The sequence below is a fragment of the Tarenaya hassleriana genome, unplaced genomic scaffold (genome assembly GCF_000463585.1).
Source record: "Tarenaya hassleriana unplaced genomic scaffold, ASM46358v1 Cleome1, whole genome shotgun sequence".
Classification (NCBI taxonomy): domain Eukaryota; kingdom Viridiplantae; phylum Streptophyta; class Magnoliopsida; order Brassicales; family Cleomaceae; genus Tarenaya; species Tarenaya hassleriana.
The window spans coordinates 7,733,883-7,748,380 of NW_010960187.1; the positions used below are offsets into that span (position 1 = coordinate 7,733,883).

Here is a 14,498-nt window from a genome sequence, read left to right on the forward strand (position 1 = left end):
TTTCCCTACCCTGGAAAACAAATCTAAGCATCAATACCATATCAGAGAACGGTGTGGCTTCAAGGATAGACTTTGGTATTGCAAATGATGATTCACCTTCAGACAGTTGTGATAAGCTGTCCCCGGAATGTTCAGAGGTAAAGAGATCAACCCCCGGATGAACGCATCGAAGTATTCCCTTATATTCTCTGAGGACTTCTCTGAATCATGGCTTATCAGCTTTTTAGCGGTGAAGTCAAATATCATCTGATAAAGAAGGGATCCATTTTAGCAACTAGGAATCTTTTAGAGTATTCTACCTGAAGGAAAAAAAATGTTTCCGAACTTACGCCTGCGGTTGCATCTTTCAGCTCTACTGAAGCCTGAGTCGACCAAAGTTCCAACTTTTTACATGTTACTTGTTCTATTTCAGGAAGCATCTTCTTTAGAGCTTCGTGGCCAACAAAGGTCAGGATCATGTTTTTGATGTACTTGTGCATGTACCCGTGCAGTGAACCAATATTCTGCCTTCCAAGGATCTCGTTGAAGGTGTCAGGGTAAGAGCTCTGGAATAATTGACCCTCTTGTTGGAACACAAAGTGATTGAGCTCAGCATCTGTGGATACGATGACTGATTGCCCAAACAGGCTAGTCTTGAATATGGGTCCATATCTGCATGTATCAACACGAAAAGGGTGTGAACCATGATACAAAGGATCAAGGCTATGGCAAAGAGGAGTAAAATTCTCACTTTCTTGCTCTCTCTTTGACAAAGTGCGGGATGTCTGAAGTGATATTTGACTTGAGGAACTGAAGTGTCTCCCCAAGAAGGGGTAAGGCCATGGAACCGGGAGGCAGAATTCCATTGCACTTAGGGTTCCTCCATCTGTAAATCCATCTTGTGATGCCTATGAGAAGCAAAGAAGCCAAAATGCTCAATGCCCACATCATTGTAAGAGGATTGTTTTGTTTGATGAACTAACTATATGTATATACATGTGATTGTGGAGTCAAATCGATCACATTAAACGCCTAAAAATCCCACATTAAATCGATCACAAAGTCTTTGAATCATAGAAAGAAAACCACACAATCCCAAATAATCTAAAAATCCTACTTACATAAATTAATTAATTTTCGCTTAAATATCATCCTCCATATATATATATACACACTTGTAATTGTTCTCTATATTTTCTTCTTTATTTTATGACTAATGGTAGTTGATTATCTGTTTTCTATGTTTCTTTCAAATTTTAGTAATTTATTTTGATATAAGTAAATAGAATGATGTAACTTCGCTAATATTTAGATAACTCACCAACCATCTTAATATTCATCATACATCATATACGGATATCCAATACAGTAACAACTCAACTAAACTATTGTTTTCCAGTTTTCGGATATATTTACCATGTAAATACGGTATAATAATATAAAGGAAAAATCGCAAAAAAAAAACCATATATTCTTCAGATGTCGACAAAAACATCTTATATTTTTTTTATTATAAAAAACCCTATACTTATACTTATTCGTCGAAATATATATGTACTCTTCAAATAGAAAACAAAAAACCCTATACTTTTTTTTATAACCAAACAAATTCTATACTTATATTTATTAGCCGAAATATATCTGTATTTCATAAATTCTAGTAAATAAACCCCTAAATGTAAATGCCAAAAAAATACGATAAAAAATCTGTACGAATCTAACCCAACTGATATATACCCAAACCGATTAAAATAACATACCATATTGGATATGAATATTTCAAATCCGAAATCGAACCCGAAATAATCGAACCGAACCCGATCGATATATACCCGAACCAAATCGAACCGATTAAAATAATATTCCAGATTGGGTATGAATATTTAAAATTCGAATGTATGCAATATCATTATATTTAATTTTTCTAATTAAATTTAGAATATATTAGATATTAATTGATGATATGTAGGTAGGTAAACGATTATACTCGGTTATGGTTAATTCGAGTTCGGTTTATTCGTTTTACAGTTATTTTAGGTTCGGTTATTTCGGATTTGAAATATTTATATCCAATCTGGTATATTATTTTAATCGGTTTAATTCGGTTCGGGTATATATCTGTTGAGTTAGGTTCTGACAGATTTTTGACCGCGTTTTTTTTTATGTTTGTGTTTAGGGGTTTATTTTCTAGAATTTATAAAGTAAAGATATATTTCGGTGAATAAGTATAAATATAGGATTTGTTTGGTTATAAAAAAAGTAAAGAATTTTTTTATCTGACATCTAAAGAGTATATGTATATTTCGACGAATAAATATAAGTATAAGATTTTTTTATAATAAAAAAAGTACATAATTTTTTTAATCGATATCTAAAGATTACATATTTTTTTGACGATTTTTCCTAATATAAACTATTTTTTAGTTATACTATGAATTTCTACTAAAAATATGATTTGTACGACGCATGCAATTACACCATTTTGTTTTAAGCGGTCAAAACATTTTATGTATAATGAATTGATGTTTTTGTCGTTTTTAACAAAAACCTTACCGAAGATGTAATGCCATCTTCACCAATCTCGAATATCATCCTCTATATACAAACGATTACATCTATACTTTTATTTTTATCTAAGTAGGAATTTCTATGTTTCTTCTTTGTATATATATAAACTTTTCATCGTATAATTTTGTATGGGCTTCCAATTGCTTTGTGTATTTTCTTTGTTATTTAAATATTAATGGTAATGATTATTTGTTTTCCCCGTTTTTTTTAAATTTTTTTAATAATTTACTTGAACTAAATGAAGAGAAACTAAATATCGTTCCAATAGTTAGGTGTGGGTGCTAATCATCCACGATATTTTAGATATCTTTATACATATTCGATATAAACAAATATTTAATTTTGTTAATTTGTGTATCTGTAATTTCAAATATCAATAAAATCGTAGATATTTATGAATATCTATATTTAATTTATAATATATAAAAAATGATAAATAAAATTACAAAATAAATTCAAATACAAATAAAATATACAATTCATCAAATGCAAACGATATTCAAAATTCAAATTTCATACGAAATCAACTAAAAAATACGAACACAATGACAATACATCACATATAAAAGATTAAACATTCTAAAATCCTATAGAGAAATTTAGAATATTTTTTTTTCAAAATTACCCATAAATATAAGTTAATTACCTTATTATTCCTATATTTAATTCGATTTTAAATCATATCGGTATTCAAATCATATCCGAAAAATATTTTAAAACAAATATTTGTATACAATTTTTAAATTCTGGATAACTTAACTTTCGATTCAAATACGATTGGATAATGAATTGGTTCGATATTTTTGGATACTTTGACTACCCCTACAAATACTAACAAATACTAACTTTCTTAATATATATATACACACACACACATATATATATATATATATATATATTCTATCCAATACATATCTATTGTGGAATTATATTTTTGCTAGGATTAATATTTGTTTTTCTAATAGGATTAGTTTATTTAGTTTTTTATTAGGATTAAGTTTAATATAATATATATATATATATATATATATATATATATTATTTGGTTCATTGAATATACAAAAAAAATTATTCGGCAAGTCTTGAAATATACCTTTAGTCTATATATAATATAACTATTTTTTTTTTATAAATCTATACTGTTTCAAGAAAAAGGTGAATTGGATAGGCATGTAATTATGTTTGAAAAAGTCAAGAAAGTAATTTATGCATAATAAATGATCTTTGTACAAAAATTCAATTAAAGACTTTTAAGTTCGAATCATGCAGAACCGCATAATCCCAAATAATGTAAAAATGGCGTGTGTATATATACACACACTTCTAATTGTTTTCTGTATTTCTATATTTGATTAATGATATAGTAATTGATTTTTTTAAAAAAAAATTCTACGTTTCTTTCGAAATGTTAATAGTTTATTTCTCTCTCTTTATATATACACTTCTAAATGTTTTCTATATTTCTCCATATTCTTTTTGTTTTTATTTCTCTTATTTTGTTATAACTTTTTTCCTTAATTTTGAACAATCACGTTTTTGTGAATATATATATCTCATTTATTTGCTTACATAACTCATTAATGCTTATTAACTGCGTTGGACTTGTCAATTATTTAGTCTGCTTAAATAAAGAGAAAAATTCCAAAACAATATAATAATATTGTAATTTGGTCAAATTTAATCACCAATGGCAACATTCTTTCCCAGTCATGAGCTTGTCTAAATGATCAAATAAAAAAAAATGTTAAATGTATCTTTTCTAAACATATAAAAGATAGATGAACGAAAAATTAGCAGATTGAATATATTATTGGCAAAGAAAAGATAAAAATGATTCAAAAACAAGTTTCAAATTTAGAGATTGTTTTTTCGAATATCAACATTTCGTACGTTTTGGCCTACCATTATGCATTTGTATGTTTCGTCTTCATTTATGGTGTAGTTTTTTTATATGAAGACAAAAAAAAATCTCCCCTTTTTCCTATTTTTTTTATATTTTCTCCATCTTTTTTTTTTCTCTCTCTTGTTGCCTGAATAGTCACGTGTTTGTGAATCTTTTGTGCTAAAAAAAAAATTCTTCTATCAATCTTTTATAACAAAAAATGTCATATAAAATTTAGCGGAAAGTTTGGATTAAAAGTGAGAAAATTAACATTGAAATCTCAAAGTCACCGTGGGTTCGATAGGTAGTAAGCCCACAATATCTTGGGCCTGGTAGGCCTGATTGGGCCGAGTGTATGATGGATAAGACGACACGTCAGCAGAATTTAACCTTGACGAGAGGGTGCTGGATACTTCGGCGATGCGCCGAGACTCCGCCGTATCGCCGTCGTCGCTTCCTCTGTCAACCTCCGATGTCCGTGCAACGGCAGCGAGGATTCTTCTTCGCCGTTGATCCGCGATGCGGTGTCTCATCTTGTCTTTGTCTTTTTTTAGTTCGGTAGCTCCATTTGATCAATGTCGTTGTGGATTTCTTCTTGTCTTTCCCTCTCTAAATTTTTTGAATGAGATCCTGATTCTTCTGTAGTAAGCCGTTCCTTTGGATTTTTGTCATGGGGTAGACCTGGTCGAGTGAGATTCTGCAGTTTGTTGGAGAATTAGAACAATGGAGGAGGTTTCTGCTATTGTCTTCGGGATGGCATATGAATCATATAAAATGGAATAGGGTCATATGTAATATTCATTCTGAACATCGATCACAGGACTGCAGAAAATGCAGTGTCAACGATACTAGAACAAGGGATTATCAAAGCCCTTGATGATAAGTTTTGTGCTGGAGGAAGAAGAAACTTGGGTTTACATCTTATTTTAGAATTTCACTTTTACTTTTGAGAATAGTGGGTGAGCTTCTTTTACATGCCATGCTTGTGCTCCTTGAATGATAGGCCTGAATTGGTCAGTCTCCGGAACTTGCCTGGTTATCCCTCCGGCTTGTTTATTTACAAATTTTACGTAGTCGAACGTGATAACCATTTGGAAATTGTAATACAGGGCTCCGAATTGTATCTCCTCCTCCGATCTCATGCCACCTGTGATGTTCAAAAGGTCAATATCGGATCAGCTTCCCTCCATGAAAGGGGGCAACTTAGTGAGGGGATTGTATTCAAACCTGTACTTTGTGACCAGGCAGTGAAGGAATACGGCCATCTCCAATTTGGTGAAATCTGCCCCTACACAGAGCCTCATACCACCACCAAATGGCAAGAAATACTTTGACACGTTACTGGTTCCCGATCCCTGTACGACTATGACTCCATTTTAGTCCGTATTTTAAGAATAGGAAACTTCAGAAATTTTATTTGGAGTTTGCTGATATGTTTCAGGTTACTTGGCGTGAAAGGTTTTAAGAAGATTTTCCCACCTCCCATCTAGAAGGGTTGAAGGCAAGCGGATCATCATATATGTTCGGATTCAAATGTACGGCAGCAGGACAGACAAACAGTTTCCAGCCAGCTGGAATGGTATAACCTGCATCCTCGTTGCCCAATCTTTATCATTAGTTTACAATTTCACATACCAAGTCAAGCAGAATGGATTGTTGCTTAGTCTTACCTTTGAACTGGGTATCTTTCAAAACTTTTCTGAAAACTGCAGGAAGTATATTCCCCAATCTAGTTGTTTCGTTTATGAACTGCATTTAGAAGTTAACATTTGGTTTGCAGAATTTTGTGATCATGCGCATAAGCCATCTATCTCGCTGATTCATGACATTTATTGGATTTCTCGAGCTACCTGAAAAGTATAAGTCATCGATCTGTATTCTTCCCAGGTTAGTCCAGAGTGCGAAGCTTCCCTGTTTCTCAGAATTGCCTCATGCTCCTCCTGCATAGAGGAGAAAATGTTTTGTTTCTAAGTTTTTGTTTCTCAGAATAGTTAAAAAAAAACTAAATTTGTCAATTTGTATTGTAGGAGTGACAGAGCAATGGGTTTTTCTGACCGTTAAACGTTTCAGAACTGAAGGGTGATCTGAGAGAAATTTGACGGCTAAAGTTAAAGCCAGTGAAGTTGTTTCGAAGCTGGCAAAAAGCAGGAGGAATATCAAAGCTATTGCAATTTCTTCTGTCATTGCCGTCCCCTCTTTCTGTAGTTCTTCCATGACATAATCGAAAAAGTCACTTGGGTTGTTCCGTGGGTTTTCCCGTCTCTCCTTAAGCATATTCTTCAGCATTTTCATTGCCATATCCCTGCCCTGGAAAGCAAATTTAAGCATCAATACCATATGAGAGAATGGTAAGGCATGAAGGATAGACTTTGGGTATTGTAAATGTTGATTTACCTTTAGACATTTGTGATAAGCTGTGCCCGGAATGTCCAAAGGTAAAGAAATCAACCCCCGAATGAATGCATCGAAGTTTTCCCTTAGATTCTCTGAGGACTTCTCCGGATCATAGCTTATCAGCTTTTTAGCGGTGAAGTCAAATATCATCTGATAAAGAAGGGATCCATGTTAGCAGCATAGGAATCATTCAGAATATTCCATCTGAAAAAAAAATAAGAAGTTTCGTTCCCGAACTTACGCTTGCGGTTGCATCTTTCAGCTCTACTGAATCCTGAGTAGACCAAATCTCTAACTTTCTACGTGCAACTTGTTCGATTTCAGGAAGCATCTTCTTGAGACCTTCATGGCCAACGAGGGTCAGGACCATGTTTTTGAGGTACTTGTACATGAAGCCGTGCAATGAATGCAACTGCCTTCCGAAGATCTTTGTGAAAGTAACAGGGTAAGAGCTCTGGAATAATTGCCCCTCTTGTTGGAACACAAAGTAATTGAGCTCAGCATCTGTGGACATGATGACTGGTTGCCCGAAGAGACTAGTCTTGAATACCGGTCCGTATCTGCGTTTATCAAAGCGAAAAGGGTGAACCATGTATCAAGGCTATGCAAAGAAGAGTAAATTTCTCACTTTCTTGTTCTCTCTTTGATGAAGGATGGGATGTCTGAAGTGATATTTGGCTTGAGGAACTGAAGCGTCTCCCCAACAAGCGGAAAGGCCATGGAACCAGGAGGCAGAATTCCATTACACTTAGGGTTCCTCCACCTGTAAACCCATCTTGTGATGCCTATGAAAAGCAAAGAAGCCAAAATGCTCAATGCCCACATCATTTTAAGAGGATGGTTTTGTTTATGTACTTAACAAAAGATGGAAAAAGTAAGGAAGAGGAAAGAAGCAAGTGTTGGTGTATCTCGTGAACCATATGACGAGTCCTTAAATAGGCAGGCAGGCAGGGAGGCAAGAGGCTATTCCATCGAGCCAGACAGATATTCATGCAGCAAACCATGCAACTATAACTAAGGTACCTAAGATAACTAAGAGGGCGTAGTTGAGTGGTGAAGTTGGTTGAGAAGGGAAAGGTGTCCTCTGTTTAGGTCTCATGTTCGAGCCGCGGGTAGCAAATTTGCGGTACACAAGCTGTCTCCGTGCCTTGGGAGATGTAAATTTTAATACATATTTGACCTAAACCATTTTCCGTCCTGCATTCAGTTGCATATAGACTAGGCTTAGTGCTAAGAGTAATCAAAACAGGAAGAATAATGTTTGTGCCATTGCTTGAACTCTTACAGCAAACTTCAACATGGTGTTTATGGTTAGAGATACACAAAATAATAAAGTGTTGTTTCTAGTTTTCTAGTATATACACATATCAAATGTAAAATAATACATTTGTTTTGTGTGATAATAAAACGTTTTATGTGTTGTAAATAATCTTTTTTATCAAATTCAACAAAAGCCTTCAAGTTTGACAGGAATTTGATGGGTTGCCTTTATCATCAAAATGTTTGAACCATACAAACAAAGCCGCATAATCCCAAATAATATAAAAGTCATACTTATATAACTAAATTAACTTTAGGCTTAAATATCATCACATATATATATAAACACATGCAGAAACTTCTATATATTTCAATATAAGTTTATTATTTTATGTGTTTGTTTATGTTTCTAAATTTTATTTTTTGTATTTTCTTCTTTATTTGATTACTGATGGTAATTGGTTATTTGTTTTCTACGTTTCTTTCAAAATTGTAATAATTTATTTTGATCTTGATATTTATCATGATTTTTTAAATCTTTTTTTTTCCTGAATGATTAGTATTTCTTAATTTGTTTATTTTCATTTTGTTGTACACATAATTGATTGTATATTTTGCTTATCTTATTAATTGTTTCTTGTTTCGTTTTTTACACCTTATTAAAATATTCTATATTTCTTTTCTAACTTAATATAATAGTTGAATTTTAATTAAAAATTGTTGGATTTAAGATTTTTTTTGCTTTTATTAGTTTCTATTATTTGTTATAAGTTTTTATTACCTTTCACACATTCCCTTTTTTTGTAATGAATATAAATAAAGGTCCAGTGATATATGCTCCTTATCATGTTTGTTTACATATAAAATATAGCTATCAAAATCCACATAAAATATAAACTTTCGAAATTTTAATCATCTTCATATGATAAAATTTAGGAGTTATAGAAATTTCATATTTTATATAGAAGTTATAGACAACTTTACGTTCTAATTTAAACATTTATGTTTTCCTTAAACTTTTTTATTAAATTCGTAAATTTACATATTTTCCTAAAATTTAGTCCTGACAAAAAGGAGAAAATTTTCAGATTTGAAATCTCAAAATTACAGGATCGATGGGTAACTACGCTGTTTCTTGGGGATTATATGACGTCATCATTTGTCGCGGGCGATGGGCCAGATGACACGTCAGCAGAATTTGGCCTTGGCGAGAGAGAAATGGAAACGCCGGACACTTCGGCGATATGCGCCGAGGCTCCGCCGTATCCCCGTCGTCGCTTCGTGTCAACCTCCGATTTCCGTACAACTGCGCCGTTGATTTATGATGCGTTCTCTCATCTTGTCTTTGGCTTTTTGAATTCGGTAGCACCATTTGATCAGCGTCGGTGTGGATTTCTTCTTGTCGTTCTCTCTCTAAATTTTTTGAATGAGATCCTGATATTTCTTCTGTCGTAGAATTAGAACAATGGAAGAGTCGATGATTCAACCAAGAATCTGTGAGGTCGTGTTATGTTTCTGTTGCGTCTTCCACTGAATCTGGCTACTACCTTCCAAGGAACATTGGATAATCAAAGCCCTTAAGGTAAATTTGTGTTGGAATTTGCATCTGATCACAGAAACTTGCTGCTCCATTTGGGAGTGTTAAGCTACATTCTCTTTTTCTTTCACACTCCTCTGAAAATATTACACCATTACATTGTGAGACATCAAAATTGTAGTTCAGTATTCACTTGAGGGCACGGGTTATATAGCATCCGATCCCGTGCTTTTCCCCTAGATCCCCTACGCACTACCATTTCCTTGTACAAGCATATGCCTGAAAATGGCTGCCCATCTGGTTAGGACTTTGGAAGGACAGTGGTTTTCGAAATGCATAGCCCTGAATTGGTCTGTCCTCCGCTTTGTAACTTTCAGTGACTTGCCTTGCTTATTTATAACTTTCTGTAGCATCCCTCTTTGCGAGTCGGACATGATACCCGTTTGGAAATTGTAACCCGGGAGTTCGAAGGATGTTTCCTCCTGAGATTTCCTGCCACCTGTGGAATTCAATGGTCAAAATCAGTCAGCTTCTCTGTTTGAGCTCATGAAGGGGGTAACTTAGAGAGGGGATTGTTTTCAAACCTGTACTTAGTGACGAGGCAGTGAAGAAATGCAGCCATCTGCACTTTGGTGAAGTCAGTCCCGACGCAGAACCTCATGCCACCACCAAATGCCATGAAATGCTTTGATGCGCTATTCGATTCCGTGCCCTGCATGATTCCATTTTTTATCCTTAGTTTAAGAATTAGAAAACTTGACAAAGTTTTATATGGAGTATGCTGATATGTTTCAGGTTACTTGGTGTAAAAGGTTCTGAGAAGTTTGACTCACCTCCCATCTAGAAGGGTTGAAGACAAGAGGATCTTCATATCTGTCTGGATTCAAATGTACAGCTGGAGGACAGACCATCACTGCCCAGCCGGCTGGAATGGTATAGCCTGCATTCATCATTGCCAAGTCTTATGATCAATATAAAATTGGAAAACACTAAATCAAACTATATAGATTGTGGAATCTTGTTTATTCATACCTTTAAATTGGATATCCCTTAATGCTTTTCTGAAAATAGCAGGAACTATATTCGCCAATCTAGCTGTTTCGTTTATGAACTGCATTTTAGAATTTAAAACTGAGTTATAGCTGAATCATGTGTACCATCCTTAGGATAGTCTTGATATTGATTTGATTTTCTTAAGGTACCTGGAAAGTATAAGTCATTGATCTGTATTCTTTCCAAGTAAGTCCAGAGTCTGCATGGTCCCGGTTTCTCAGAATAGCCTCATGCTCCTCCTGCAGAACAGGAAAAATTTTAAGTTTTTTGTTTGGAATATTGGGGAAACCCATAGTTTATCTGTTTGTCTTACAGAATTGACAGAATAATGGGGTTTTACTGACCGTTAAACGTTTCAGAACTGAAGGATAATCCGAGAGAAATTTGATGGCTAAAGTTAAAGCCAGTGAAGTTGTTTCAAAGCTGGCAAAAAGCAGGACGAACATCAAATCTAGAGCAATTGCTTCTGTCAATATTGTCCCCTCTTTCTGCAGTTCTTCAATGACATAATCGAAAAAGTCACTCGGGCTTTCTCGTGGGTTCTCCCGTCTCTCCTGAAGCATATTCTTCAGTATTTTCATTGCCCTTTCTCCAGCCAGCTGGAATGGTATAACCTGCATCCTCGTTGCCCAATCTTTATCATTAGTTTACAATTTCACATACCAAGTCAAGCAGAATGGATTGTTGCTTAGTCTTACCTTTGAACTGGGAATAACAGAGAATGGTATGGCTTGAAGGATAGACTTTGGTATTGTAAATGATGATTTACCTTTAGACAATTGTGATAAGCAGTGCCAGGAATGTCAAAAGGGAAGGAGATCAGACCCCGTATGAATGCAACAAAGTTTTCCCTTAGATTCTCTGAGGACTTCTCTGGATCATGGCTTATCAGCTTTTTTGCAGTGAGGTCAAATATCATCTGGTAAAGAAGGAATCCTTATTAGCAACTAGGAATCAATTTTGAAAGTTGTACCTGAAAAGAGAGAGAATTTGTTTCTAAGCTTACACTTGCAGTTGCATCTTTCAATTCTACCGAGTCCTGAGTCGACCATTGCTCTAACTTTCTACATGCAATTTGTTCGATTTCAGGAAGCATCTTCTTGAGACCTTCATGGCCAAAGAGAGTCAAGACCATGTTTTTGAGGTACTTGTACATGAAGCCGTGCAACGAACCCACATTCTGCCTTCCAAATATCTCGGTAAAGGTATCAGGGTACCAGCTCTGAAAACAACGGCCCTCTTGCTGGAATACAAAATAACTAAGCTCGGGTTCTGTTGACACGATAACTGGCCGTCCCACCAGACTAGTCTTGAATATTGTCCCGTATCTGCACATGACAAAGCAAAACACTTAACCAGGATACACATAGACCCGCAAATGATCACGGCTTTGCAGAGAATAAAAACTTACTTCTTTGTTCTCTCTTTGATGAAGGACGGGATATCTGAGGTGGTATTAGGCTTGAAGAACTGGATGGTCTCCCCAAGAAGTGGAAACCCCATAGAACCAGGCGGGAGATCTCCTCTGCATTTGGGGTTCCTCCATCTGTAAACCCAATATGTGATGCTTACCAGAAGCAGAGATGCCCAAATGCAAAATGCCCACATCACTGAATAAGGGGATTGTTTTTGTTTTGATGAATTCGTGCAACTCTTTCCTTTTTCCTGGTTTCTTGTTTGTGTAGACTTGACAGAAGCGGAAGCTAAGGAAGAGGGGGAGAATAAAGCCGGTAAACAAGCAGAGGGAAAGAGACAGAGAAGAGGAAGCAAGTGCTGGCGTATCTCATCAACCATATGATGAGGTCCTTAAATAGGCAGGCAAGTCTTACACATCCTTGTTTATATGATAATAATAATAATAATAATAATTAATAATGTCTTCGAAAGTAGTTGCTGATTGGAATATAGATTTTATTATTAGAAAAATCAAACCTGTTTATAGAATTAGAAGAAACCATTCATCTATCAGTCCCAAAGGGCATTTTTTTAAAGGGAAAGATTTAAACTCAGGCTTAGGAGCATGAGATGAAGGTTACGCGATGCTTCCTCTTTTTCTTGTTTATTGTGTTCTCATTACATTAAAACCATAACTGAACATAAACGCAAGTTTCCAGCCTCATTTTATGAGCTTTTTGGTGACGCGTAGGGCTCGTGGTCACTTAATTTTATTTATAAAAAAAATTTCTATTGAAGTTGAAACTCTGGATTTTTTTTCATTAAAAACAAAAAGGTTTATAGTTTTTTTTTTTTACATTATTGACTTGGTAATTGTTTTCTCTTCCCATATCTATGCTAAATATTCCATGATCTTATGTAATCTTTGAGTCTTTTGACACAATGAGCAAACAACTAACAAGTTGCTTCATATCTCTTGGTTCTTTACAACTATTTTAATTTAGTTTGTTCATATTCATGCCCAGAATCTCTTGGTTAGATCTGGCTGTTCGGTGTTTTTATCATTATCTTCATATACTTTAAATCCCCACCCATCAAAACCCAACAATCTAATTGCATTCATTAGACTGTTTCTGCTAACCACTGTATCTTCATGCTGCTCTCTCTTCACAAACATATATATATATTGCTTAGGTATATATATTGCTTAGGTAAATGAAATCGGCTTGGGGACCCATCTGGTTTACCAATGCCTAAACAAGGGAAGAATTGCCATTGAGCCACGAACTGGGGTCGGAATTTATGCATCAAACCATGGCATTCTACTGACCACCAACCCATCCCATAACTAGGTAGGTCACTGTAATCTCCATTATAGGTCTCCCCTTAGCCATTAGATTATGCATTGAGTTACATAATTTGGAGACAAAATTGACTGCTTTATTGATAATCTATGGGTGGTAACCCAAATTAAAACTTAGTTTTAGACCTACAGAAACAAAGGAGTAAGATTAGGGTTAGAAGAAGAACGAAGTAATCAAGACTCATGGAAAACAGGAAAAGGGTTTCTAGAGAGGGGGCATTTCGGTTCGGATTCAGTTTTTTTTTTTTCTGTTTTACAGCATTTATATCTATTTAGATTTTATTTTAGGTCGGTTTGATTTGGTTTTAGTTTAAGTTTGGTTTTTAATGATAATTTGCGATTTTTCAGTTAGTTTTTTATTCTATTTAGATTCGATGTTTCATTTATAAAAATACTATTATTATTTGATTTTTTTATATCGAATTCAATTGGATTACGATTTGATGTTATTCGGTTTCGATCAATTCAGTTTATGAATAAATGAATCGGAAGTCTGTCTCTAGATTATGCTATTGCTTTTTGAACTTTCTTCAAAGTAAAACTCAACATTTTCTTTAGGGTTTGAGAAAGATCTGAATCTTCCTAAATGTTAGAATTGTTGTATATGGAAATGGTACTCATATTAGCTTTGGTGGTAACACTGTAGTAAATACTAAAAGTGGTATTATCTATTGAGTGAATAATTTTTCTCTGTTTTTTTTTATTTCTGACTAAAAAAATGATTATTTAGTAGACTAGTTACGGGCATGTCCCATAATTGATACTTGTTATTATATAATATATAGTATATAAATGTCGAAATCGTATTTTACCATAAAGGAATGTTGAAATTATATATTTATTGAAAATGGAAAAATAAATCTAATTATTCGATGGAGCTGTTCGTTTGAAGATTATGTGGGGGTAGGGATGTCAAAACGAGTCGAGCTCGCGAGCCGGCTCGAGGTTGGCTCATTTTTTACCGAGCCGAGCCAAGAATATCTGAACCCAAATAAAAATGGGCTGAGTGAGCCAGCTCGCCACGAGCCGAGCCCAAACGAGCTAGCTCGGCTGGCCCCCGGGGCGGC

General features: G+C 34.6%; 3 protein-coding genes and 3 long non-coding RNA genes across 7 annotated transcripts in view; 3 read left to right on the forward strand and 3 right to left on the reverse strand.

Moving 5' to 3' along the window:
* LOC104818132 (cytochrome P450 87A3-like) overlaps positions 1-1,012 on the reverse strand; it is a 2,531-nt gene extending 1,519 nt beyond the window's left edge. The window contains exons 1-3 of the mRNA XM_010547591.2: positions 731-1,012; positions 330-651; positions 97-246 (exon numbers count right to left, since the gene is read on the reverse strand). Of these exons, the coding sequence (XP_010545893.1) occupies positions 97-246; positions 330-651; positions 731-930 (672 nt within the window). The 5' untranslated portion in view covers positions 931-1,012. The remainder of the gene's footprint in view (positions 1-96; positions 247-329; positions 652-730) is intronic.
* Positions 1,013-4,819: 3,807 nt separating this feature from the next.
* On the forward strand, positions 4,820-7,568 carry LOC104818115. Its single transcript, XR_772608.2, has 8 exons — positions 4,820-4,953; positions 5,539-5,592; positions 5,674-5,786; positions 5,871-6,008; positions 6,210-6,316; positions 6,457-6,777; positions 7,148-7,268; positions 7,476-7,568. It is a non-coding gene; the product is annotated as an uncharacterized LOC104818115 (long non-coding RNA).
* On the reverse strand, positions 5,200-8,233 carry LOC104818122 (cytochrome P450 87A3-like). The gene is made up of 9 exons (XM_010547580.2): positions 7,452-8,233; positions 7,065-7,383; positions 6,824-6,973; positions 6,485-6,736; positions 6,280-6,369; positions 6,100-6,178; positions 5,909-6,015; positions 5,657-5,784; positions 5,200-5,576 (listed from the first exon to the last, which is right to left on the reverse strand). Exons 1-9 carry the CDS (start codon positions 7,649-7,651, stop codon positions 5,483-5,485), a joined length of 1,419 nt encoding a protein of 472 aa, XP_010545882.1. The 5' UTR covers positions 7,652-8,233; the 3' UTR covers positions 5,200-5,482.
* Positions 8,234-9,166: 933 nt separating this feature from the next.
* LOC104818107 lies at positions 9,167-11,121 on the forward strand. Its single transcript, XR_772607.2, has 3 exons — positions 9,167-9,665; positions 10,416-10,553; positions 11,033-11,121. It is a non-coding gene; the product is annotated as an uncharacterized LOC104818107 (long non-coding RNA).
* LOC104818097 (cytochrome P450 87A3-like) lies at positions 9,691-12,488 on the reverse strand. The gene is made up of 9 exons (XM_010547558.2): positions 12,085-12,488; positions 11,680-12,001; positions 11,443-11,592; positions 11,018-11,272; positions 10,823-10,912; positions 10,653-10,731; positions 10,454-10,560; positions 10,205-10,332; positions 9,691-10,119 (listed from the first exon to the last, which is right to left on the reverse strand). The coding sequence occupies exons 1-9, from the start codon at positions 12,465-12,467 to the stop codon at positions 10,011-10,013; spliced, it is 1,623 nt and encodes a 540-aa protein (XP_010545860.1). The 5' UTR covers positions 12,468-12,488; the 3' UTR covers positions 9,691-10,010.
* Positions 11,503-14,498, forward strand: part of LOC109116627 — a 9,872-nt gene continuing 6,876 nt past the window's right edge. For both annotated transcript variants that reach the window (XR_002024160.1, XR_002024161.1), the window contains exons 1-3: positions 11,503-11,595; positions 11,763-11,878; positions 12,109-13,420. This is a non-coding gene — a long non-coding RNA (uncharacterized LOC109116627). The remainder of the gene's footprint in view (positions 11,596-11,762; positions 11,879-12,108; positions 13,421-14,498) is intronic.